This window comes from Pseudochaenichthys georgianus, chromosome 3 (genome assembly GCF_902827115.2).
Source record: "Pseudochaenichthys georgianus chromosome 3, fPseGeo1.2, whole genome shotgun sequence".
In the NCBI taxonomy this organism is placed as follows: Eukaryota; Metazoa; Chordata; class Actinopteri; order Perciformes; family Channichthyidae; genus Pseudochaenichthys; species Pseudochaenichthys georgianus.
The window spans coordinates 40,491,845-40,517,133 of NC_047505.1; the positions used below are offsets into that span (position 1 = coordinate 40,491,845).

Genomic DNA, 25,289 nt, shown 5'->3' on the forward strand with positions numbered 1-25,289 from the left:
AGAGGACAACAGAGGGATTGGGCAAGCCTTCTCAAAGACTGAATGAAACCCTCTGTCTCCAGGATTTATTCATGTTAGGCTAATCATTTTCAATTTCTTCACGCCATTAGGTTTTGTTCCAATTGGAATCACACATTTTATGTGCAGGTCCACATGATACAAATCATATTGCACAGTATCAGATTAGTTTAAAATGTAAAAGGTTAAAACTGTACACCTTGAGTAGACTAAACGGAAGTGATAGTGGAGTCCTTAATTGTTATAGTTGATTATACCTTCAGTCCCTTTGGGATATCATTTGTCTTGCCTCAGAGCTCTTAGTAAAAAGGTTAATCTTTTAAAAAAGAGAACATTTTCATTCAGATTGTTGATGCTACTCCCTTTCTTTAAGGTCTGCGTTAACTTGGGGACTCTCCAGTTTTTTCATTCCTCGCCGCTGAGCCAGGCTGGAGGACTGAACCGGCTCCAGGGCCGGAGCAGGAGCGCAGCGCTTCAGAGCAGAGTAGGTGGCGGACAGCGCCCCCTGATGGGAGAACAAGAGAGCATATCAAATGAATACTGGTCAAATCTTTCAAACTACTAAATAAGTGGCAGACAGTGCCACCTGATGGACAAACAGAGAAACATATTACAGTTTTTCATTTGTTGTACATTATCCTGAGAAACAATCATTCTCTTTTTACAATTAGGATGTAACATGGCTTCTCACAGAAAGCCTGAGAACAACAAGTATTATGTCTGATAGTCACTGTATTCACACTGACCTTGACAGTAAGAGCGTCCTGTCTGCTGAGAGCTTTGTCAGAGAGCTGGCCTCTGTCTACAATCCAGGGGTGACGAAGAACCTAATGGATATAAAAGCACAAATGTTTTATTTATGCATTACTCAAAAGCTACAGATATAAAGAAATACATTTGAAAACTTTAGTACTGGTATATATACTTGATAATCTTTCCACTCAACAGTTTGTAAATAATCAATACTACTATACAAATAAAGCATACAAAGTCATATTATCTTAAGAATGTACCTGGGGAGCAGTCAGGCGCTGGTGAGGGTCCACATGGAGCATCTTTATCACAATGTCCTGTTAAACATATCATTACATTTGGTCAGGACCAGGTCCATGAGGTCAGGAAGAAAAAACATGTTATGTGTGTCTATCATTGAATCTAACCTTGGCAGAGTCTGATACAAGTTCCCAGTTCCCTCCTGTGATAATGAATTTCCCGCAGCCGATTTGAGCCAGAATTTCCTCTGCGCTGTCCTCAGAACTGCTGGCAAACGGACTGAAACTGTGCCAATAACAATACAAATGTACAGGGTGAGTCCAAAGGTGGGTTGAATTACAATAACTGCGATGGGGTCAGACCAAAGGGAGCCCTCGAGGATCTTCAACTTATGAAAAAAACACTTTTGACAAAACCTAGCATATTCTGATATTGCACAGCAGTAGGGTGAAAATGTCTTCATTACTTTCAGTTTTTAACTTTTAACTGACCCAGCTATCATGGTGTAGAGCATGATCCCCATGCTCCAGATGTCACAGGCTGCATCATAACCCTGCTTCTTCAGGACCTGCACACACACAAACACACACACACACACACACACCCAGTTGTCATTTCAATGGATTGCCTTTTGGGATTTATCTATGTGACTCATAATGTATACATTTAATTGTATCCAATTCATGGTTTGTGTTGGTGAGATTCAAAATGTGTCTTAATATGACTGTTGATATATGTACCTCAGGAGCCATGAAGGTAGCCGTGTAACAGGGGGTCATCAGCAAGCCATTCTCAGCCCTGAGCTGTTTGGCAAAACCAAAATCACATATCCTGATGCTTTCTGGGAGTCCACTGTCATCAGCATAGCGAACATTACTGGGCTTCAGGTCTCGATGCACAACCTAAAAAGGGGAAAGAGAAAAAGACAAAAAACACATACATTTGCAAGTTAAGAAATAATACAATGATTGCTGTAACTGATACTGAAACTTGAAAACCAAACACAGACATACATTATTTTTCAAGTAAGTGTAAACAACAATAATGATGTCAAGAAGTCTTATGTTGAAGGTTATAACACATGTGTTTTACCCCCTGTGAGTGTAAATATTCCACAGTCTTGGTCAGTGTGCAGATAATGTGTGACGCGTCTCTCTCTGTAAAATTTGACACCGTCAAAGCTCTATCCAGGACTTCATCTCCTCTCAGTAAATCCTGAACCATGGACACACACTGGCCGTCGTCAAACACCTAATGGTAAAAGGGCACACACACACACACACACACACACACACACACACACACACACACACACACACACACACACACACACACACACACACACACACACACACACACACACACACACACACACACACACACACACACACACACACACACACAGGATCATGAAACATGCACATACAGTACAGCTTATTCAAAACTGCTATATGGAAGATAAAGAAGCTTTTCTGATATTGCTTTTCATAATAAAAACATTTACTGTGTCTGGTGTAAGCATGCTTCACTTACATCCTTCAGTGTAATAATATTTGGATGCTGTCCGTATCTTAGCAGAATCTCAATCTCCTCAGATGGATCTTTCCTCGCCCTCTCAATGATCTGAAATGAAAACAGAAACACATTGGATTAGTTGTCAATCGTAACAACAATAACATGTGTACAAATAAAAGGAAAGAAATCAATAAGTATTTGACAAACAGTGAACAAATATGTGTAGTTTATTGTGCAAAAAAGTGCAAAATGTGCAAAAGTTAAGCTTTTAAAACCTATGAATCATCAACATTGCAGGATGCCCAAAGCTTTTCCCACAATGCATTACCAGCTCAACATATTTTATTTACTACAATTTGTTCATTGGAATCAGGCTGTGCTATTAAATGACAAAACTGCAAATGCATTTAATGTATGTTCAGAAATACTTTCATTATACGACAATGTTAAAATCATAATGTTGTGGCACATATATATATATACACAAAAATCCAAATAAAAGTTAGTGTCCAGTACCTTCACTGAATACTCCACAGCAGTAACTTTGTGAAGACATCTTTTGCAGACAGAAGTCCCTGTCGGTCCAATTTCCTCCTTCAACTCATAAACATCACTTAAGGCCACATCACCTTTGAGATGCTGCAGGGAACACACACACACACACACACACACACACACACACACACACACACACACACACACACACACACACACACACACACACACACACACACACACACACACACACACACACACACACACACACACACACACACACACACACACACACACACACACACACACACACACACACACACACACACACACACACACACACACACACACACACACACTTCATATATCTATCATAGTCATATATTAGATAAGAGAATAATCACTTAACTTCAGCAGTCAGTTGCTGTAATAACATGGCTAAGCGTGATTTATGAGGGTAATATTTAGATGATCAATGATCAATCCAGTGATTTATCTACATGGTTCATTTGTTATCCAGTCAATATGCAATCATATATAATTAAATATGGAGATAGGACATGCGCTGCTTTCTTAAACATACCTTTGCTATGGGGATGATGCTGTTCACCTCCTGAAGAGAAGGCGCTACCGTGGCAACACTGGGCTCCTGACTTGGATTCGTTGCAACGAAGCTGAAGCCACGAAACAGCTGGTGTGTGTTTGCACTCGGAGGAAGGCCTGGAGAATCTAGTAAGGCAAAGACACACAGATACACACATGGGTTCACAATACTTCATAATTTTTTTTTTCTTGTTGTGTGTTTGTATATATAAATATGTTTTGTTTGTTACAGTTACCAGTGGGCGTTCTGGAGGTGAACTCAGGGTCAAAATGGAAAGTGTCTTCAGGTCTTCCAACTGTTGGTTTGAATGGCGGCCTCATTTCCTTCCTGTACAACTTCTACAGAAAACAATCACAATCATCAATAACACCATTCATTAGCAAACATTGGTTTAAGCACAATATAACACTTGATCAGGTGTACATTTGTTATATGACAACTAAGTAAAAGTGATGCTTATAGTTTGTAAATATTGTTGTGTAGACAACATTTTGGAAATGTCCATTAAATTGCTATGTTCAAAGTTGATGGATTCAATATAAACAATTAAATATTGTATATTTCATTGTTTGTATCACAGAAATGTGCCCCACATTCCACATTTTCACAGTAAATGCATAATGAAAAATCTTAATTGTATAGACTGTAATGGAAAATAACACCTATAGTATATTACATTTTGTGATATCAGAGTTTAAAGGGGTAAACAGAGTATGCACATCGTGTATTTTTGTATTCCTAAAAGCACTCCTGACTATGGCCTGCAGATGTCACCATTGTATTGTCATTCACCGCCTGCTGGGAACCTTCTGGCAGGGCCTCTATAAGAACTCACATTAAATAACTATAATAGAGGCCAGCCTTTGAAAAAATGTTTTAGCATTCACCTTTACTGTATACTTGCTATTTGATCAAATGTACTTCCCTGTGATGCATGGCCAATGAGAAGCATAAAGCTGATTTTTTAAAGCAGCTTTATGAGAGAAGCTCCTCAAAGATCAAGACATATATGAAATAGCGGATGATCACAGGGAAAAGTCAAGTAAGATTCTGATGGACAAGAGAGCAAAGCACTCTGCTGATACAGCACAGAGATTTGATTAGCATAGTAGAAGAAAGAATGTAAGCCTCTTATTGATAGCTTGTCACATCAAGCCAACAACACCATCTGTAAATGGGAAATGTGGTGTTTAGCAGAGGCTAGTAAGTAGTAATGTAGCGAGGAGGACAGTGGTGGTGAGGGCAGGGATTACTGAGCATGTAAAGCAGATAATAATGGATTTTGTTAGAAATGAGAGCGGCAGTATTCACAACAGCAGATGAACCAAAATCAAAGCTTCTGAACTCGGATAAAAAATAAATGGATGCACCAGTGTGAACATGAGCAAGGCTCTTGTATTAAGGAACACACTGAATACAAAGTACATGTATGATGATCTTCTTTAAAGCCTTGTCGCTTTTTATGGTTATTGTTGTTTAAATGAAAACTGAAAGCATCCTGTATTGGATATTTTCACATACGTTCTTTGCCTGTCACCAACTTAAGCTTGTTGAGTTTATTTTAACATACGTTTTGAGTGTGTTCAGTTCAACAAATAACCTCTTTAAGCAGCATATGTTGAAGGAGTTTCATGCTCTGCACTTTCCCTCATCACCTCATACCTCAAAGAACGTACCTACAGGGTTACTTGGAGAGGGTCCGAGTTCGACCCTTGTCAATTAACTACAGGGGTCCCTCAGGGCTCTGTTCTTGGTCCCTCCCTAATCTCCCTGTACACAAACTCGCTCGGATCTGTCATTAGCCCGCATGGTTTTTCATACCACTGCTACGCTGACGACACCCAATTCATTCTGTCCTTTCCCCGCTCAGAGACCCAGGTCGTCGCACGCATCTCTGCTTGTTTAGCTGACATCTCTCAGTGGATGTCCGCTCATCATCTCAAGCTCAACCTTGACAAAACTGAACTGCTTTTCCTTCCGGGAAAAGATTGTCCCACTCTTGACCTGACTATCAACATCGGCACCTCTGTTGTTTCCCCGACCCAGACTGCAAGGAATTTGGGTGTGATCCTAGATAACAACCTGTCCTTCACTGCAAACATCGCTGCTACAACCCGCTGCTGCAGATACACTCTTTACAACATCAGGAGGATACGTCCCCAGCTGACCCAGAAAGCGACGCAGGTTCTGGTCCAGGCTCTCGTCACCTCACGCCTAGACTACTGCAACTCCCTCCTGGCTTGTCTACCTGCATGTGCCATCCGACCTCTGCAGCTCATCCAGAATGCAGCGGCTCGTCTGGTCTTCAACCTTCCTACATTTTCCCACACCACGCCGCTCCTCCGCTCACTTCATTGGCTTCCAGTAACTGCTAGAATTCACTTCAAGACACTGGTACTTGCGTACCATGCTGCGAATGGATCTGGCCCTTCCTACATCCAGGACATGGTTAAACCGTACACCCCAGCGCGTGCTCTACGCTCTGCATCAGCCAAACGACTCGCTGCACCCTCGCTGCGAGGGGGACCCAAGTTCCCATCAGCAAAAACACGTGGGTTTACTATCCTGGCTCCAAAATGGTGGAATGAGCTCCCCGTTGACATCAGGACGGCAGAAAGCTTACACACCTTCCGGAGCAGACTGAAAACTCATCTCTTTCGACTCCACCTCGAGCGATGGAATTACTAACAAAGAACTGCTAACAGAGCACTTATATACTAATAAAGGACTGGCTTATCTATAGCCAGTTGAGTAGCACTTGAAATACTTGGCTCTATGAAACCTGATGTACTTTATGATTCTGTTTTCTTCAAGGTTGTGTCTTCCTGGTCGAATGTACTTATTGTAAGTCGCTTTGGATAAAAGCGTCAGCTAAATGCAATGTAATGTAATGTAAAAGGAGTGAATGTCAAGTTTAGATTATGATAGCATAGGTATTGTTTGCAGACAGAAAATGTGAGCATGTGCAAACCCTCTGTGAAAGGATAACGTTACAATAAAGTAAAGGCAGATTGGGAAGACAGGGACTTCGCCACTTGAAAAATGTCACGAGGAAGTTGAATGATTCACGATTGTGGGTAACTCTTGAGGAAGTTGCGGGGTTTTCATAACCGGATACAAAAAACATACAAGTAGTCACCATGTGATTAAGATTTCTTTATCGATTCAATGTTTTTTATTTATTTAACCAAGGCCAACAAGAGTAGACCGGTAGGCTACTGCTTTTGTCACATGATCAGAAAAAAACAAAGTTGTATTTATGAAAAAGGTCTTACATGTCTGACAAAAATGATTTCTGGCTAACACCCTTAGATGAAAGTGGAAACATAAAATCAATACACAGTATGTAGGAGCAACCAGGTGTAGCTGTTGGTAGTTGGACATGTATATTACTTACAGACTTTTAGTGGCTGACAAAAAGCCCTAGATGTCTATGGCAGTTTTAACATTTGATTTTAGTCTTTGATTACTCTTTTTAAAGTATTATTTTTACAAAATATGTATAATTCCAATGAGCTCAAATCATGTAAACAACATAACATTTCTGATGAAATGTACTTACAATCCAGTCTATTGATGCAAAGAAGCGATGTCTTTTTATTTCCTCCAATCCATCTGGTCCTGCACCTATCAGTCACACAGATGCAGACAAATATTAGGCAACCAGACAAAATGGCACCTATTCATTCAGTTCATTCAATGATGGCTTGAATCCTTGGACAGTTGTGACGTAAAGTTTATCTCTTACATTTTAGCATACTAAGAGTCTGTTGTGACAATTAAAGCTAGAAGATCTTGCTGTAACTTTAATTTAGCTACATTTAAATGACAATGTATCAGTGTTACTGCTTACGATGAAAAGATTTGCAGAATATAATTTAATACATCAGAATTAGGTCTAATAACATTCGGTCCAAGTGTCTCATGTCAACCAAGTCCACTGTTTCGCAAAATGTTTAAAATGACTGATTTCCTTTAAGTTCGCTGCCATCATGTACTCCAACTGTATGCCAAAGCCCTCCAGGTAAGAACTGACCTGAATACTTATCGTACATTTTCCAAGTTTTATGTGTAAATTACCTAGTCGATTAGCAGGGTTCCTCTTGAAGAGTGCTCTTAATAAGCTCTGCACTTCATGACTAAGGAACTGCGGCATTCCCAGTTTTGCCCTGTACAGGACAGAGAAGAAACAGCTTGATGCACACACATTATATGTAACAACCTCAATGACACATGAATATAAGAATCAAAAACAGCATCTTAATGATACCCAAATCAGTAGGTTTTTCATCAATAAAAAGCTTTAAGAATAAGAACAATAGATGTTAAAAGTTTGAATTGGACTTACTTTAAAATAAGCGCCATTGTTTCCTTCCGATCTTTTCCTTGGAACGGTAACGTTCCTGTCAACATCTCAAACTGGAAAACAGATGATAAATGTCAGAGAAAATGTCAGCTGACCATGTGAAGGTAATGCATATAGAGGTGTAATGTTAAATGTTGCGTTCAATGCAAGCTTTATTAATTAGTTGTACTTCCCCTGCATATGCATAATACTTTCTTTTAATTGATTATCCTAAAAAGTTGTGCCTTGAAGAAATGATTACGTTATGGTTTGAGCTCCATCACGTCATCAGCCTGTTTCTGTAATATAAATGTTGCTAATGGACACATTTAAATAACACTGATATCAAATAAGGTAAGTTTGCCAAGAAATACAGTATATAACATTATGTTTCAAACAGGCAATTATTAATCTGTGACCTTTATCTCAAACCTCCACTTATGAGCAGGGAAGTCATATATTCACAGTAATAATGATCAAAGAGAAAAATACAGTAAATATTATAGTAAATTGTGTGGTAGATCTAGATGTAGAATATAATGCATTTAGAAATAATCCAATTAAAAACTGCTTGTTCAAACTGTTTACAAATGTTTGAATTGTATTCCAATCTAATGTCTAGTCTAGTGTCTAGTCTAGTGTTCTAGTGACCAATTCATCTTTATCTGTCTCAAAGACTACAGTGTTCTAAATTATGATGAGATAAGCAATATAGATTTTTCCACAAATTGTGTTATATTTTATAAAATAGGCTGTCTCTTAGACCAGCTGTGTTTCAGTGAATGTTAAACTCATTTTCAGTATTAGCAAATTAAGCTGGCAGGCAAACAAAACAAGCAGAATCCAACAGATGCACGATTACAGAAAGTGATGGGACCTAATCTGCCAGATACGGTAATTAAGCAGCTTTACTGCCAGAAGAAAGCCACATTCCAGTACACTGGCACATTATGTCACATTATATAATGTTATTTGGCAAATATGAAAATGTACATTTCTGCCTGCTGCTTTTGACACTACAATCAGACAATAATGATAACATTTACATTTCATTATGTCATATTGTTATCAAATTAAAAGATTCGTACCATAAGTACCCCAAATGACCACCAGTCAGCACTTTGTGTATGACCTCTCCTGTTGACCACCTCCGGAGCCATGTACTCTATTGTTCCACAAAAAGAATATGCTCTTTTATCATGGTCGATGGCCTCCTTACTCAATCCAAAGTCTGAAACACAGAGAGATAAAGAGGGGGGAACAAGGTAAGCAGAAATACTGACATAGAAGAGGAATAAAAAGACAGAAGATTGTTTACAGTTGAATGTACTGACCAGTTATCTTAATGTTTCCTTCTTCGTCCAGAAGAATACTGTTGGGTAAAATGAACATTTAAAGCAGTTAAAAAAAGATTATGTAAAAAATAAATGAATGCAAAACAGGGGGACTTTATGAGAAAGTACTTTTCAGGTTTGAGGTCCCTGTAGATGATTCCCAAACTGTGTAGATGGTCCAACGCCAGGGCCAACTCTGCAAGGTAGAACTTCACATCCTCTTCTGTAAACATAACCTAAACAAATAAGGACAATAAAAGTGCTAGTTGAAAAATAATAAAACAGGGAAAAAACGGAGGCAAATAAAAAGCAGCAGGATGGTTCTAACTTTTATGATTAGTAAGGTCATTTTTCACTTTGTCTCAAGAACCTTTGTCTCCAAAATGATTAGAAAAATTATTGCATGTACCTCTTATAAAAGATGGATGTTTTTAAATATTATCTTTAACTTTCTTTCGTTAAGAACTCCCAGACTCGAGTGGTCTTTGTTTCCTGATAATACATCATCATGAAAATAAGAGAGACCAAGCTCATTTCAAGAAAAATAGCTCTCAAGGACAACTCTTACAGGTTTATTCACTTCTGCTGGTGATTAAGAGATAAGTATTGTACAGCCAAAGGTAGACCTTAAAAAGTAAGGGCTTGCAATTCTTTGTGGCAAACTTACCTCCTTTGAAAGACGGGTGAAAAGGTCTCCCCCTCGGAGGAAGTCCAGGATCAGATAGAGCTTTCCTTCTGTCTGGAAGGCTATGTACAAAAACACACATACACAGAGTTATACTGAGTTATATGACGCTAAATTGCTCGGGCTGTATTGTATTCTGCGTTATTTGAGAATGCATTTCATTTATAAAAAAAGGTGTATTTGTATTAAAATAACAGCATTTAACCAAGAGCTTTTCAACAAAGAATGTAATTCCAACTAGCATACATTAAATGTTTGCGATCAAAATGTTCTCTTGTCTCTTGTTTATATTTGGTGATACACTTTGATTTCTGAGAGACAGAGATTACATTTAACCTGAATAAAGACCATTAGACAGCCAGACTTACCATAGTGCAGTTTAACTATAAAAGGATGGTTCACTTCTGCCAGAATGTCTCTTTCCATCTTTGACCGCACTCGATCCCGAACTAAGAAGGAGATTGGGGCAAAAATAATTTGTTTGGTTACATAATTTTCCATTTTATATAGTTGAGTGCAGATAAATCACATTACGCCTCTAATACCATGAGATTTATTTGTGTAGGATAAACTGCATTAACTTGATTGAAACATGTAAATTGAATTAAACCCATCCTATGATGCTGCTGGTCTATAGTCTATATACAATAATAACAGTTGTGTTTTGTCGTTGCAGATTCTGTCACCCTGACAGGATGAACCATAACTATTCAAAGAGGTGAAGGTTAAGAGGATTACCACTTGTATGAAGACCTTTTCATTTAGCACATGAAATAAGCTTTCAAAGAACACCCTCATTTAGGACTTCAATAATCCCAACGAATTCTTATGCATCAAAAGTAGAACTTTTATACCCCAAATTCTACTGAATGTAGGGCACTCTGAGAGCTCAGTGAGCATACACATTGAAAATAAAAAGTATCACAAGACAAGACAAAACATATCGACTGTCTCTGTTAGTACATTTCTCTCAAAAATAATTTTAGCCTACATGGGATTTGATAAGGTTTGTTGTTCCATCCATAAAATATTTCTATATTGTTTTTTGTTTACCTTTCAGTGTGGCTTTCTTCAGGACCTTCATGGCATACAGCTGTCCTCTGTCCAGTCCTCTGATCTTTCTCACCAGAAACACCTGAAATCATCACTATCATCACTTGGGAATAGGCTATGCTCTTTCTTTTTTTCAACAACGCTAACAATTTAAAAAGAGTTTAACATTTATGTCAGCATTAGTTGAAACATAAAACAGAAGTATTTTGTATATGAATTGACGTCATACAGGTGATGCAAGAGGAATCCCGCTACTTGACAACACCTGTTGTTAATATCACGTTTTGCGTCAGATGCTACATTATACCATTATACCCGCCTTCACCGAGCTAAGGTAAGTGCAAGTTAGCTCCCATCACTTTTTATAAAGCATCAACACTGTCTCACTGTGATGGACAACAACTATGATTTGCTTAGTGTTGCCAGACACTCATTAGCCACGTTTAGGCTAACTATGCTAACATGCTAACCGGGCCAATTTAGCCTACTCCTGATCTCGTGTGCATCATGCTTGTGGTGTCCGCCACATTCGGACCTCATATAGAGTAACAAAGTAAGAGGTTTTCACAAATTGAATTGTGTCATGACTTGCAATATTGTTAATCTAAAAAAAGTTTAAAATATTTGGCGGCTTATTAACAGGTAAAGTACAGTCCGGTTCAGACCTTTATGGCTGGGCTAAAATAAGTGGAAATTCCTCTTACTAATGTGTTGTGTAGTACTTCTGAGGCTTATGTTTACAGTTTGGAAAGGGCACCTTTGTTCTAGCCGAATTAAGGGAAATGATATACATCAGCATAGCCTACAATGATATACTTCTCATTTTGTGGCTGCAGTTTGGGAAACCCCATTGCTGTTTAGGCTGTCAATTCCCCATACACAAATCAAGCCAAATAAATACAATGTTTCCTCAGTTTGGTGAGGAACAACTTGACTGGTTACAGACAAAGCTCCGACATCAACCCCATCCAACTCTTATGGAATGAATACAGACTTGAGTCCTCATGGCCCAACATCAGTGTCTGACCTTGCTCTTGTGTCTGAATGGGAGCAGCAAGGAGACTGCAATCCCTGCATTCTCTTTCCAGCTTCCCAGAGAAGTAAAGGCTATTAAAGCAGCATAGGATGCCCTTTGTTTTTGAATGAGATGTTTAGGAATCACACATGAGTGTGTGCACATACTTTTGGCCATTTAGTTTGTGGAGTCAGTGAATTAAATGAACACCTGTGAACTGCCAAATACTGTAGGTTAAATGTTGTCAGCTAAAACAATTTGGTCATGTGCCCCCATGGTAGATCTTTTTTGTTCTGCCCCATTCCTAACTTAAAAATATTCAAAGACCAAGGTTACATGATGTGTTACATTTTTTCACAGTCTGGTAACAATGACTGGTTTTAAACATTCCGCTACATTTCAGAAGAGACTGACAAAAAGTGGCCACTTGCCAGAAGCGGAAAAAGTCTAAATTCTGACCAGATTTTCTAATGTTGTAGAACAATTATTACTATAAACATGTAGTATAGCTGAATAAATCCGTACTCAAGTGATATCCTGCTGGGTCAGACAAGTACAGAGAGCGTTCATCTGGTACTGTATTTAGTCAGCATTGAGCTCTAAGTAACATTGGTTTTCTTTTGTCTTGCACTGTCTAGCTCAGGAGTCTGATGCAATAGATTTGTAGATTTTTTTCTTTAACATTTCCTTCACGTGTATTGTCATTTTAGGTATTCAGGTCTCAGTAGTTTTGGTTAAAACTTGTTTTACTTTACCTTTCCATAAGAACCCTGTCCAAGCACTTTGAGCAGCTGGAACTGGGAGGGGTCTGCTTTCTCACAGCCTTCCTTAACATGGTGGCTGATGTCAATCTCCTTCAGTATGCTGTCATCCTGGGGAAAGGAGAGACAGACATCGTTATTAGTTCATTATTTACGTAACTGCAAATAAAGAAAATTGCAGCAATACATCAATATCTGTCATGTTACATCTGTATCAATGTAACAACCACCAAAAACAACTCAAATCCCTTTTATAAATACATGAAAGACCGATGGTTATTCAGTTATTAAAGTATTAAGCCATTATGTTATTGCTCGAATGGTACAGGCTGAGGTTACTGGCAGAGATCGATTGTATAAGCTGCCTTTTTCATCCTATTCATTCTGCTCAGTGAAGCAAATGATCAACTTCCAACCTGAGGCATGACTTGGTCAGTGTGACAATACACTGTAATTCTCTTACATTGTCATTTAGAAGTTAAGATCTGTATATCCCACTTTCAATCAAGTTTGAAATGCAAACAGGAGTTAGTAGAACTAGAAAGATTAAAGTCAGTAAATTGTTTTAGTCTCTCAGCTTGACAGGGTTGATCGTTTAAAAAAATAATAATTATTGAATCCGGGCTTAGTGCTGTTGTCATATCCATGTACACTTTTTCCCATTTGATACGTCTGTTTACTTACACTTGTTTACGCACTTGGTTAACAAATGTAAAAGGCTGGCAGATTTCTTTCTGCAAACGTTGATATAAAGAGTTCCCTATTCTGATGTTTTTGATGCAGTTCCATCTTTTTAACACAATCTCAGACGTACATCAGTTTTAAGATGATCAAATATGGTTTGTAGTTTAGCCAAAGCTTTAATGAAGTACATGTTTTAAATGTAGACATTTATTGTGGTTTTAGAATTGTTGCCTTCCTGTGCCAGAACACAATGAGGCCTTTATGTGAGGATTACATCAGTACGAAGGTTTGTATTTGGAATTAGAGTAATATCTGAATCTCAGATTCCATATAAAAGCTAAAATATGATAACATGTTCAGTAAGATGTGCTTTTGGTAAGATTGCAATTTCTAATATAATTATATAACAATTCTCTGTAGTGTGATAGTCTGTGAGTAAAACAGCTCTAAAATATGTTGTATTATGTCTCAACTTCAGCCTTTGAATATTTTTGTTATAACAACAATATCGCAATCAAGGTTCAAGGCTTTTATTGGTCATACGTACATAGCTACAGTGTAGTTATGACGATGAAACTCTTAGGTCACAGGCTCCTCCAACAGTGCAACACAATACAACAGAAAAACAAGTAAATACAAAAAGAAAAATTGTGAAATAGTGCAATAAGAGTCTATATACAACTGATTGGAATATGATATATTAGATAAATAATTTCTAAGCTGCAGCCAGATTAATGTTATGGATGTTGTTTAAAAAGTTCAGGTGTTTAATAGTCTTATGGCCTGTGGGATGAAACTGTCCAGAAGGAGAGATAGTTCAAATTGTTCGAGCATTCCAGCCCTCTTGGCCATTTTTTTAGAAAACAGAGGGGTTGCACTTTAAACCCTAAGGGAGTCATTCTTAGTGGGACAGGGGGAAAACAAACCTGTCAGCATATCAACAGTGCATGATATCAATGGTTCTTCTTTCACAATATCTCACACTTTGACTTGACATTAATTGGTTTCAATGCCCTGTTGCACTTATAATCTGAAGCATATTATAGTATGTGGAACTCAAATGTATTTTACGAGAGACAATACAACATGCTTACAGTTTATTATGTGTTTTGGAGATGGTTCTGTCCGAACCACCGAGCATGTGAGTTTCTTTAAGTGTAACACAACATAATGCATAAAAGTTCTTTGTACAATGAAATTATACATTTAAGTCAAGCATCATATAACAACTGCTATCACCTGCTGTAATATCAATGAATAGGAATTGGCTTGAAGTTTAACACGTTGTAGCCAGTAGCAATTTCCCCCTTTGTGATTCATTTTTTATTTATTCTTTAAATAGGAGGAGTGATGCCTGTCAACCAGAAGGAAACGGGTTCAAGGCGTCAGCCCCCTGAGATCCTGATCAGTAGCTGACCCTGAACTCTGACCTTCCCATGAAGGAGAGGAAAATGAAAGCGATCTTCCCCACATGGAGCATCAGAGCATCACATTAAAGATGTGGACAGGCAGACAAACAGGTAACAAACACAGACATTTGCCAGCCAGAAAGACTAACAATCACACATCACAGGTAAATAGCCTGTCAACATGATTTATCAGCACTCGGTCACAACTACAAGGACCTTGGAGGGAAGACTTCTATTTGTATCTCAGACTAACAGGTAGATGTGCTGCAAACAGAATACTGCCTCTCCCTCTTCCCTGCTGGTTTGTTTGGGCTATAAATAGACCACTGAATCAATCTGTCTCTATCCATTTATCTATCAACCTGCCTGCTCGACTGCTTGTTTGCATGTTTGTCTTTCCGTGTAGCCTGTCTCCCTGCCAGTCAAAACACAGTGTCTCTCTGCCCATCTGTGTTCTGGGTTACTAACAGACAGGCAGAGGAACTGCTGTAACGATGCTGCATGACGGCTGAACCACCCCACAACAAACCAAATAACACACATTCTTCCCACACCCTTTCCCATGTGCTCACAACCTTCACACGCATCCTTATCTACTGTTGATATGAGACGTCTGCTGTTATGGTCCGAATATTCACACAAACGCACACGGTGCAACTGTGACGCAATCCCCCCCCCCCGCAGATTTGCACACATGCACTGATCTTTAGTTGATGGAAGTTTGTGCTGCTCCTGTTTGGCTCACCTCTAGCTGACAGAAGCCAGTGTTGTTCTTGTTCCTCGCCGCCTTGTTCTTCAGGTAGATAGAAAACCATCTCCGCACTGTGAATTTTCGCGTGCTGGTTTCCATGGCAACGGGCAAAGCTTTGCATCTATCCCATAATGATGAACATCTCCCCGCAGGGTCCTAAAGTAGAGATACAGGGACAGAGCTTTATATATATATATCTTAGTTATCTATTTGTCCCGCAGTTCATCCATGTGCGCGTCCTCAATGCAGTCGTCCCTCTTTAGTGTTCCCATCATGCACGCTTGCTGTTCGTCTCTCTGAATGTCGTGTCCCCCCCTCCGTCTCTCAGACGCAGTGTACGCCAGTAAGCACGCAGACAGAGTTGTAACAGAGCCGTTAATCTGCGCAGACAGACAGCGAGACAGACAGACAGGTTGACGGCCGGGGCAGGTGCGGCTGGGCTTGTCTTGTGTTTTGCAGCCGGCTCGCTGCCAGAGGTGACGAATAAATCTGTTCCGGTGAATCACGAGAAGTGTGTGTGAGCTCCCTCTTCACATCCCTGCTTGTGCATGTATGTTCATCCCCTGCTGCCTCCCTCCCTGTCTCTCTCTCCCTCTCTCTCACTCTGCAGAAGGGATTGTCACCAGTCACATTGTGTGCCGGCAAGCTCCTGACCCCCCCTCCCTTATTCTCCCCTATTCCTGCCCCTCACCTCCCTCCCTGTTTCTCCCACCAGCATACAGCAACAGCTGGTGAAGTCACATGGTGTTACTCAGCTACCTCTGTCTGTCTGTCTGTCTGTCTGTCTGTCTGTCTGTCTGTCTGTCTGTCTGTCTCTTCCTCTGTCCCTTCTCTTTAGCTCCTGCCTGTCATCTAATAAGACACATAGACAGAATAAAAAAACGATGACAACGTGAAAGTAGAATGCAAGCAGCAGAGGTTTGTGGGTAATACTGTGGCTCAGATTCAGTGACATCACATGGGAAGTTAATGTAAGGACAGCAATCAATGTTGCAGTCAATAATGATGACACATTCCAGGACAGGCAGAGTGCATCGTGATCCAGTTGATCACTTGGTGTGTGTGTGTGTGTGTGTGTGTGTGTGTGTGTGTGTGTGTGTGTGTGTGTGTGTGTGTGTGTGTGTGTGTGTGTGTGTGTGTAGGTACTTGGATCTGTCACATCAGCAGCTTTGCAGAACTGCAGTGTTACATAAGCAGGGAGGGAGAGGGAGGGAAATGGAGACCAAGTTAAGTGAAGGGGGGCATGGTGGGGTTTTATAAGATTAAGAAGCAAGGGGTAAAGTCAGGACTGCTGTTCTACCTGGATCAAGTGTCCGTCGCTGAAGTGGGATTTATTTTATTCCTAAAAAAAGGTTTTATATTCTCCAGCCACGGTAACTCGCATAGAGCGCTCAAACTGTGATCCCTAAACTTGGAACGCCAGTAGAAACAGAGCTCATAGAGCTTTTTTCATGAGCTTGACAGGATTTGGACCACTTTTAGAATATAGCTGGGACATAGTGTGAGGACATTTTGGCACTATTGAATATGTAATCAGATGTGTTTAGTCAATCTGCTGTGATGTGCTGTGGGAGGGATCCAGGATTATGGACTGGTGTCTTTGTCCCGGGAGGATTAAGGCTCTGTAAGGAGATCACAACATTAATATTCATACACACCGAGTAGATGTGGAAAGAGATGGAGAGACATAGTATTTCACTTTACTATAGTATACTACATGCACAGACATAAATACATTGACCCTAAATTAAGCTAACTTCAAACTATCCTGACGCCACTCTTTTCAAACAGATGGTCCTTTACAGTATATTCATTCACGTCGCTCTTCAATCAATCACACTAGTTCAAAATGTAAATAGCTGCACTTTAATCAATATGGCAAGTTATATAATGAGAGACATTGAATAGATATTGAATGTTTTATTGACATTAAAACAATGGAAGTACACATGTTCATTTCAGTAGTTACTTAGCACCACAGCATTTGTCTACTGTAGCTGTCAATTATAATCATTATTTTGCCTTTTAGCTTACACTGAATTTATTTACGCACAAGAGTAGCCAGAGCCAAACAGGACAAATAGAAAGAAGCCATTGTACAACTATGTGGGGGATTCAAGTGTTTAGGAACACATTTGCAACAACTATTTTATCTCTACAGGCCTAGAACTTGTGGGCCACAAATGGTGCATAATAACCTTGTATGACATCTTGTTTAAATGATTGTTTATAGTGTACTTTGAGGTTGTTAACTCATTAACGTACAATTACAATGTAAAAGAAACAAAAGCATTTCATTTACACATAATATACTATTTTATTTGTACTTTCTAATCCATACATAATGTTTAGGCTATTTTTTTCCAAGTTCTCTATATGACTAGCAGTCCTTAATATCAATAGACAGGCCTAACCAGGCCTATAACAAAACACTGAATAATGATGTAGGCAAACTTCAAAAGGTAGCAATAACTACCACACGTTTATAATGACTAAAAAATGACCACCTTTGCCACCAAAGCCATTTACAATGTGCACGTGACCCTATAAAATGTGGGTAGTGATTTAACAATAAGAAATCCAAGCTATTTTGATGATGATGCATTGGATGAATTCACTTAACATAGCAATAATCAAGAGGCACAAACACACAAATGTGGTATAAAATATTCCCAGTCCTTAAAAGATTATGTACGAAAGATTGACATATAACCTACCGATAACAGACTAAGAGTCACCTGCAAATCTGATGTAAGGCTCCACTCATTTGCCAACAAGATGTCGTATATATTAACTGTCCAATCTGCCCACCCACCTGACCTAAACTCACCCCAATGCCCCCTGTTGAGGCGTGGAAAGAGACATGCTGTGCACTATATCGGATTCATCTACCAGCAGCCGTCAGAAAGGCACTTAATCCCATTAAAGCACTACTTGGTAGCGGCGTGTGTTTCCTGGAGCAAAGTACCTGTCCCCACAAGCATTTAAATGCAGTAAAAAAAATGTTGTTTTCAGACTGAACTCATTGTGAGGTGTTGACAAACATGAGTGTTTAAGTTATGGTGTTCAATTTGAACCCTGAGAAAAAAGGAAATAAGTCGTTGTGCGGCTGTGCGCCAATGCTAAATCACAGTACAGTTGATTTGTTTAGTGTGTGTGTGTGTGTGTGTGTGTGTGTGTGTGTGTGTGTGTGTGTGTGTGTGTGTGTGTGTGTGTGTGTGTGTGTGTGTGTGTGTGTGTGTGTGTGTGTGTGTGTGTGTGTGTGTGTGTGTGTGTGTGTGTGTGTGTGTGTGTGTTTAGGGATGTACAGTAGTGTGCTGTTCGGTTTCAGTCGCTCTTTTATGAAGGTGTTGGGTAGTAAACGGGCACATCCTGGTCACACACACTGAACCCAGATGTCTTGTCGACTGCGATGTGATTGTCCAAGTGTCCCTTAGGGGTTGTTGTTAAATGTTTCTCACAGTCCAGGAGGGTGAAGTCAGAGTTGAAGCAGATCTCAATCTGCCCCAAAATCTGAAAACCTGCATTCTGCAAAACACACAATTTGACAATCTAAAAGACTTTCAGTCAACATTTGAATCATATTTTAAACACACACAAGATACACATTAATATTCCTATAAAAAGGACCATGCAAAACTAGACAGAAAATTGAGATAGCATTATTTGAATAATATGTGTTATACCTTTGACGGATGGACACATTGGATCTTAGGCTTGACGCTGTAGAAGTTCTCTATGACTCCTTCAATTTGTGAAAGCTACGCACAGACACATTAGAAGAAGAGACAAAAGGAAAAGTGAGGGACAGTCTTATTACAGACTATAAGGCATTTTCATATACCATTATTTGAGGTTAAAATATAAATACACCTACTTTGTAGTAATTTTCTGAAGGGATGATGTCAAACTTTGTCAGGATGCTACAATAACAGAAACAAAGATATATTTATCACTTTGAGGTTTATGCTTTGATCCACAATGACTTAACATAAGATTACAACAGTTGACTTTGCTTCTGAAGAGAAATGTGTATGTGTGTATGCATGTGCAAATGTGAGGGTGTGATTTGGACAGGTACAGCACGTACCTGTCCAAATCCAGTTTATGGTATAGTTCCAGGGCCTTGCTGAAGTATTTATGTTGGCTATTCAGAGACTCTGCCTTGGCTGCACATGTACCATGTTTGTGCCACTCATACTTCCTGTGGAAACAGACAAACAAGTATTAATAGGTTTTCCAATGATCGTGTACTTTAAGACTAAAATATTTCCTGTAGTCACAGTTAGTAAACAATAAATATAATGTGAGCACAGTGTGTTTTTGAACAAGTGTTAACTATAAACGTTATGTGCTATATGCATTAAGCTGCAGTTTATTCCCAGCTTTAAAGAGAGTTGAATCTGCTATAACGTAGACAGAAATGTCCCTATACTGCTGCCACAGGACACACTGACAGAAACAAGATGCATGTAGCTAATTAGAAGCCAACTGAAATTGTTTAGCCTGTGAAGTTAATATTCAGGATACGATTTTGAAATTGGTTTGTCTGCAAATAAGGTAATATGATCACAAACTGTGTTAAGATTAAACACTCGAGAGTATTGACAGCATATGAGTTGCATATCCAAATTCATTTGAGGATGCATTGAAAAATTAGACAACCCGACAAACAATGCATCACCAATACTGATGTGGTGGAAGTACAGTGAATATACGAGAAGTACAGTGAATATACGAGAATATACCCAACTAAAAAGTGTCAGACAGATTGACAGAAACATAATTGAAGGATTAATTGATGCAATACCAGAATCCAGTAGACATGGGGCTCAACAAGTCTGGCCAACTCTTCTTCATGTCTGGAAGCAGGTCCTATAACACACATCAAACATATTTATGTATATATTAATACACAAGCTAGAGAAAGGAAGGAAAAAACAATCCTTTATTTCCCTTCCTAAATTTGGCTAAGCTAGATCTTGTTGTGTTTTTAAAGTTTTTATTCTATTTTATGAGGCACTAACTAGTATTCCCCTGTTTCTTCTTTGACCTTGGATGCATACCTTTGTGTTTGTTCTTCTTAATACAACCTCAGTAACTAATAGTTTACAAAAATAATATATTAAATGCTTTCATGAATTTTGCAGCAGTGTTAAGGGCGCAGTCAGCCTAAACAATGTTATACCTCTATTTCAGAAGAGTTGAAATGCCAGGATGAATTGCAGTCAATCCCTTTATCTGGCCTGGACAATAGAAGGATTCACAAACCGAGAAAGAGGGAAGAAGAGAGAGAAAGACAAATTGAGAGAGATGGTAAAAACAGATTTTACAACATGGCAGCAATGACTTTTCAAAAGAGCCGTTTCCCATGCGTTGCATTTCTTCCCCAAAATACTGCCCGACGAGATGTGCTTCCTCTTGCCACTTTCCTAAATAGGTCAGTAGTAAATGTGTAATACATTCCTTCACTACTTTCTCAAGCACAAATGATCATAGTGTACATATTTATAGGTTGTAAAAGCAAACATTTGCAGACAGGAAATGTATTCGTAACAAGGTAATCAGAAATCTGACATGCTGATACATGAAGAACACACTTTTCTTTTCTGATTGATAACCACACACATGCATACCAGAGTCCATGTAGTGTCCAGTAGCTGATGTTGGGATGACAGACTGGGACTTCCATCTGAAATGTATAATGTTTGTTATTCCATCAAGACACACATTTAACTCGCAATTGTATTTTTAACAATAACCATTAGGTAATACTCAAATAGCATTAAGCATCGCAACCTCAATAAATAAGCAAAAAAGGTTGAAAGAAACGCAGAGATAATTATTGAAAGTAGCTCCTAGGGCTGCCACTAATGATTATTTATAATTAAAACAATTGTTCATTCTTAGATCAAACAGTTAGTTCATTATTTGTAAGTATCACAAGCAATTATTTACTGTTTGGAGTTGATAAAAGATTTGAGCACTTAATGAAATAAACATTGGTAAAAAGATACAGCAAGACTTTTATATGAGATTTATATTTTCAACCACCTAAAATTAGATAAAAAGATCTTCCTTTAATCACTACGCAAAGTCACACTGTTGATTTTAAAGGGGGAATGCAGCAAGGATGACGTTAAGATCTCCCCAGTTTAATCTTGATTACATTTCTAAAAATGTCTTGCTAAATAGTTAAAATTAAATCTACTCCAAGGTCATTAAGCAAAATGACACCCAGAGCAAATAAATGGAAAACTAAACCCCCAAAATCATGTTGGCAAACCTTTGCAGACACGCACACAGCTAAGCATATGATACAAAACCACATGTGACTGGTGTTTGAATCAGAGAGCTTCTTAAGAAAACAGAAAAAGAAAGAAAAAGAATGCAAAGAAAGCACAAAAATAAGGGAACTGCATCCTCCTGTGTTAAACAGTGTATTGCCTAATCAACCTGATAGTTGACACAGTGTCTCATGACTCAGACATCACATGATATTTAGGGATTACATGTTCACAGTCTAGGGCAATGTAAGAGTGCAACATTGTCTTAGATGGCATAACATGTTACAAATCAATAATAGATCAAGTTATTGGTTGACTAAAATCGCTAAATTTGAAAACACACTAAAGTTTAGTGAATGAACCAAAGTAGGACTAATCAACCACAGACTGCTCACAGTGTAGATGCTTTTAAACTGAACATCCTTTTCTCATGCACACATACTTAGGTGGGTAACATCCCCTTGTTGGTTTGCAGAATGTGTGTTAAGAGTCAAATCTGAATCTGGTCCAGTTATTCACCCTTACCTTATTAATAATAATATAATACCTTATTTAAAGCAGGTATTATTACTTGTCTAAACAAGAAAAGCAAATGTATTATTTGCTATTCGAGCCTCTTACCGTAAGCATCCATTTTAATAACTACACCTGTGCTTTTTCTTACTTGATATGCCAAAATGTGGTTTCTAACAGCCCTGTTATATTTTTTAAATGTTGAAATCTAAATAATAAATAAAGGCAAAAAGAAACTCACACCACAGAAGGTGCTTGGCCAGTGGTGGGTCAGGATCAGTTTGGTCCACATATGTCTGAAATACACACACATACATGAATGTATTAGTGAAGTTGATTGTGTTTATTATTCATACAGAACCAAAAGGAAACATCATCATTATATGTAGTTATTAAAGCAAAGATTCATTAGGGCAAATTTGTGTTGCTTTACTTACGGAGGGGAAATCACATAGGAGGATGACAGGTATGCTGCCAGGCAGAGCAGAAGAAGGGAGCAGAGCCTCATGTCTGACCTAAAGGAAGAAAATACATTTGCCAATGAACTGCTGCTTTGAGGCAGAACTCAGTATTGAAAATGTGAACATCCCCAGGTTTCTATAACACGTCATTAATACAACATTGAAATGAAAAACGAGTGTTGAGTTGGTAAAACAAACAAAAAAAAGACATGATGGTGACTGTGTACAATTCAAATGCTTTTATGATTATATGAACAATAGCTCCAGAGTAGTTTTGGCAATACAAACTCAAGTTCAAGACCCTGCCAACAATGCAACAAACAACATACAAATAAATTAAATAGTGCAATATTCCCAATTGATGCATTATTAAAAAGAACATTTCTATAATATAGATTAAGAGCGAAAGCTTGCATCCAATTGCAAAAACTGTAGATTAAACCAGAGTGAACCTGTGTAATATAATTACAGGGGTTCACTTCAAAGAACATCATGCTCATGTGCACAGTGACTGACAGAGGAGAAAAACAGGTAGTGGTTTTAACTGCGGGAAGTGAGTGGTAATAAAGACTACCTGTGGCAAGGTAATTAAGCAATCAAAATGAACCTTTAACTACGCATTTCACCCTTAGATACACATACTATAAGAATAATTCTCTACGCATATTTCCAGGGCCAGTTTAGCAAACATTTGGCCAAATAAATGAAATGATATGAGAAATGATCCAACAGCAGCGTTTCTAACAGGATCCGTCAAATTGTGCTCAAATCTTTGTTGTGCTGAAGTTCCCACTCTTATGATAACATAGTCCAGCTTGAGACATTACAACACCAAGAGTTTTCTGAGAAATGTGACACACTTCAGGCAACAAAGACAGCAACAATGTAAACGAGACTTGCAACACAGCAGCACACTGTGTGACATTAACAGGATACACACTCGGAATGAAAATACGGGGCCAACTTTTAAGTATATTTGCAAGCAGGCACAACAACTTCAAACATGTTTCTATAGTTAAGAATAATTAACATTAACTTAGTCTTAAACTACAATGCGTAACTTAACGTGTAAGCTAACTAAATCAAGCCTAAACTAGGAAAACATTTCGGCAGTAGGAGGTTAAACTTTAGTCAGTTCACGTCAAAAGAATCCTCATTCCACGAACAGCGATATTCCTTTTTTTACCGAAAAAGGTAGGATTAAACACATGTAAAATGTGATCTCACCTTGAGCCGGACACGTTGCAATAGACTTGTATGGAAGTTAACTTTGCGCCGCCCTGTTAATACGTTAGAAAACTTGACTCGGTTGGTGCATAATAGAGAGTACAAGGGAACAGTATGTTGTTTATGTCCCGAAGCCGCTTCGCTACTGCTCAGCCAATCAGGAACGTCGTTAACGTCATGCGTCGTCACGTGGTAGAGGCTCGATTTATTGTCCGGCCCTCACCGCCGGCTCCTTGTCCAAATGCCTTGCGCTGTTGTTTGAAACAAGGTACGCTGATGTGACCGTTTACAATCGTACCTTTTTTAAAGAGAGCTCTCACAGCAGTGTACAATATAAACCATATAAACACTTATCATTATTGTTTAAGGACAGTTCTGGTCAGGTGTTACAGAGGGAATTATTATAATAATAATATAATCACGCACATGTTAGTTAGGCCTATATAACAAAGCTCAACAGAAATCATGTGACTGGCAGGTGGTCAGATCCTGGTCAATCCAAGATCAAAATGCAATATGCCTTTAAATAAACTTTATGTGTTTTCATTTATTCATAAATATTCACTTGGACGTCACATTTCCCTTTGTAAATTGCTCTGCACTAACGATTAATAATTTAGAGTTAATTGGACAGGCCTGACTTATTACATATAATGCCCAGGGGTTTATTTTTAAATGACTCATTATAAGGCAATGTGTAAAATTAAGTACGTCAGAGAATAATTCATAATATATCTATATCTGTGACTCCAGGGAGTTTAATTTGAAAAGTGTCGCCATAAATAATAAAAACGTATAAAATATCCTACTGAGAGAAGGAGAGACTGATTAAGCAAAATGGTACACATTTTACCAATCTAAAGTATATATTTGTTAATGCTATTTCTTAATCATTTGACTTGGTTGAACCCCTGGCTTACTAATGTCTTACTGTCAGCCAACAACATAATGCACTCAAATTATCACTGGGATTAGGTGTCAGAGTGTAATACCACATGACCAACAGAGGGCTCTTTCTGACCACAGACAGGCACCCTTCCTGTTTTTAGCACACACACAAACAAAGCAGTAGACAAACCTTACAGAAAAACCGCACATCCTACATGGACTGACTGAAAGCTATAAACATTTTGTCTGTG

The 25,289-nt window shown here is 38.6% G+C and overlaps 2 protein-coding genes across 2 annotated transcripts in view; both read right to left on the reverse strand.

Annotated features, from left to right (window-relative positions):
• Positions 1–16,249, reverse strand: part of rps6ka2 (ribosomal protein S6 kinase, polypeptide 2) — a 17,721-nt gene extending 1,472 nt beyond the window's left edge. Inside the window, exons 1-22 of the mRNA XM_034079648.1 lie at positions 15,657–16,249; positions 12,813–12,929; positions 11,043–11,124; positions 10,358–10,438; positions 9,972–10,051; positions 9,434–9,540; positions 9,305–9,342; positions 9,059–9,201; positions 7,974–8,044; positions 7,706–7,794; positions 7,188–7,252; positions 3,861–3,963; positions 3,605–3,750; positions 3,043–3,165; positions 2,545–2,634; positions 2,104–2,262; positions 1,752–1,913; positions 1,503–1,579; positions 1,179–1,296; positions 1,032–1,088; positions 765–845; positions 1–523 (exon numbers count right to left, since the gene is read on the reverse strand). The exon at positions 1–523 is cut by the window's left edge and continues 1,472 nt beyond it. Coding sequence (XP_033935539.1) covers positions 374–523; positions 765–845; positions 1,032–1,088; positions 1,179–1,296; positions 1,503–1,579; positions 1,752–1,913; positions 2,104–2,262; positions 2,545–2,634; positions 3,043–3,165; positions 3,605–3,750; positions 3,861–3,963; positions 7,188–7,252; positions 7,706–7,794; positions 7,974–8,044; positions 9,059–9,201; positions 9,305–9,342; positions 9,434–9,540; positions 9,972–10,051; positions 10,358–10,438; positions 11,043–11,124; positions 12,813–12,929; positions 15,657–15,761 — 2,244 coding nt within the window. The 5' untranslated portion in view covers positions 15,762–16,249 and the 3' untranslated portion in view covers positions 1–373. The remainder of the gene's footprint in view (positions 524–764; positions 846–1,031; positions 1,089–1,178; positions 1,297–1,502; positions 1,580–1,751; positions 1,914–2,103; positions 2,263–2,544; positions 2,635–3,042; positions 3,166–3,604; positions 3,751–3,860; positions 3,964–7,187; positions 7,253–7,705; positions 7,795–7,973; positions 8,045–9,058; positions 9,202–9,304; positions 9,343–9,433; positions 9,541–9,971; positions 10,052–10,357; positions 10,439–11,042; positions 11,125–12,812; positions 12,930–15,656) is intronic.
• Positions 16,250–17,567: 1,318 nt separating this feature from the next.
• rnaset2 (ribonuclease T2) lies at positions 17,568–24,295 on the reverse strand. Its single transcript, XM_034075018.2, has 10 exons — positions 24,151–24,295; positions 22,900–22,977; positions 22,704–22,758; positions 21,299–21,354; positions 20,851–20,908; positions 20,473–20,537; positions 19,753–19,866; positions 19,540–19,585; positions 19,349–19,423; positions 17,568–19,190 (listed from the first exon to the last, which is right to left on the reverse strand). Exons 2-10 carry the CDS (start codon positions 22,968–22,970, stop codon positions 19,002–19,004), a joined length of 729 nt encoding a protein of 242 aa, XP_033930909.1. The 5' UTR covers positions 22,971–22,977; positions 24,151–24,295; the 3' UTR covers positions 17,568–19,001.
• Between the last annotated feature and the right edge of the window lie 994 nt (positions 24,296–25,289).

Bases quoted from the DNA above. Each gene is read 5' to 3' on its own strand.
- rnaset2 (XM_034075018.2), bottom strand. From the start codon at position 22,970: ATGAGGCTCTGCTCCCTTCTTCTGCTCTGCCTGGCAGCATACCTGTCA. The intron at 21,355-22,703 runs GTGAGTTTCTTT...TATACATTTCAG, and splicing joins GGCCAAGCACCTTCTGTGGT to ATGGAAGTCCCAGTCTGTCA. The intron at 20,538-20,850 runs GTATAACATTGT...TGTGTGTTATAG, and splicing joins TCAACTCTTCTGAAATAGAG to GACCTGCTTCCAGACATGAA.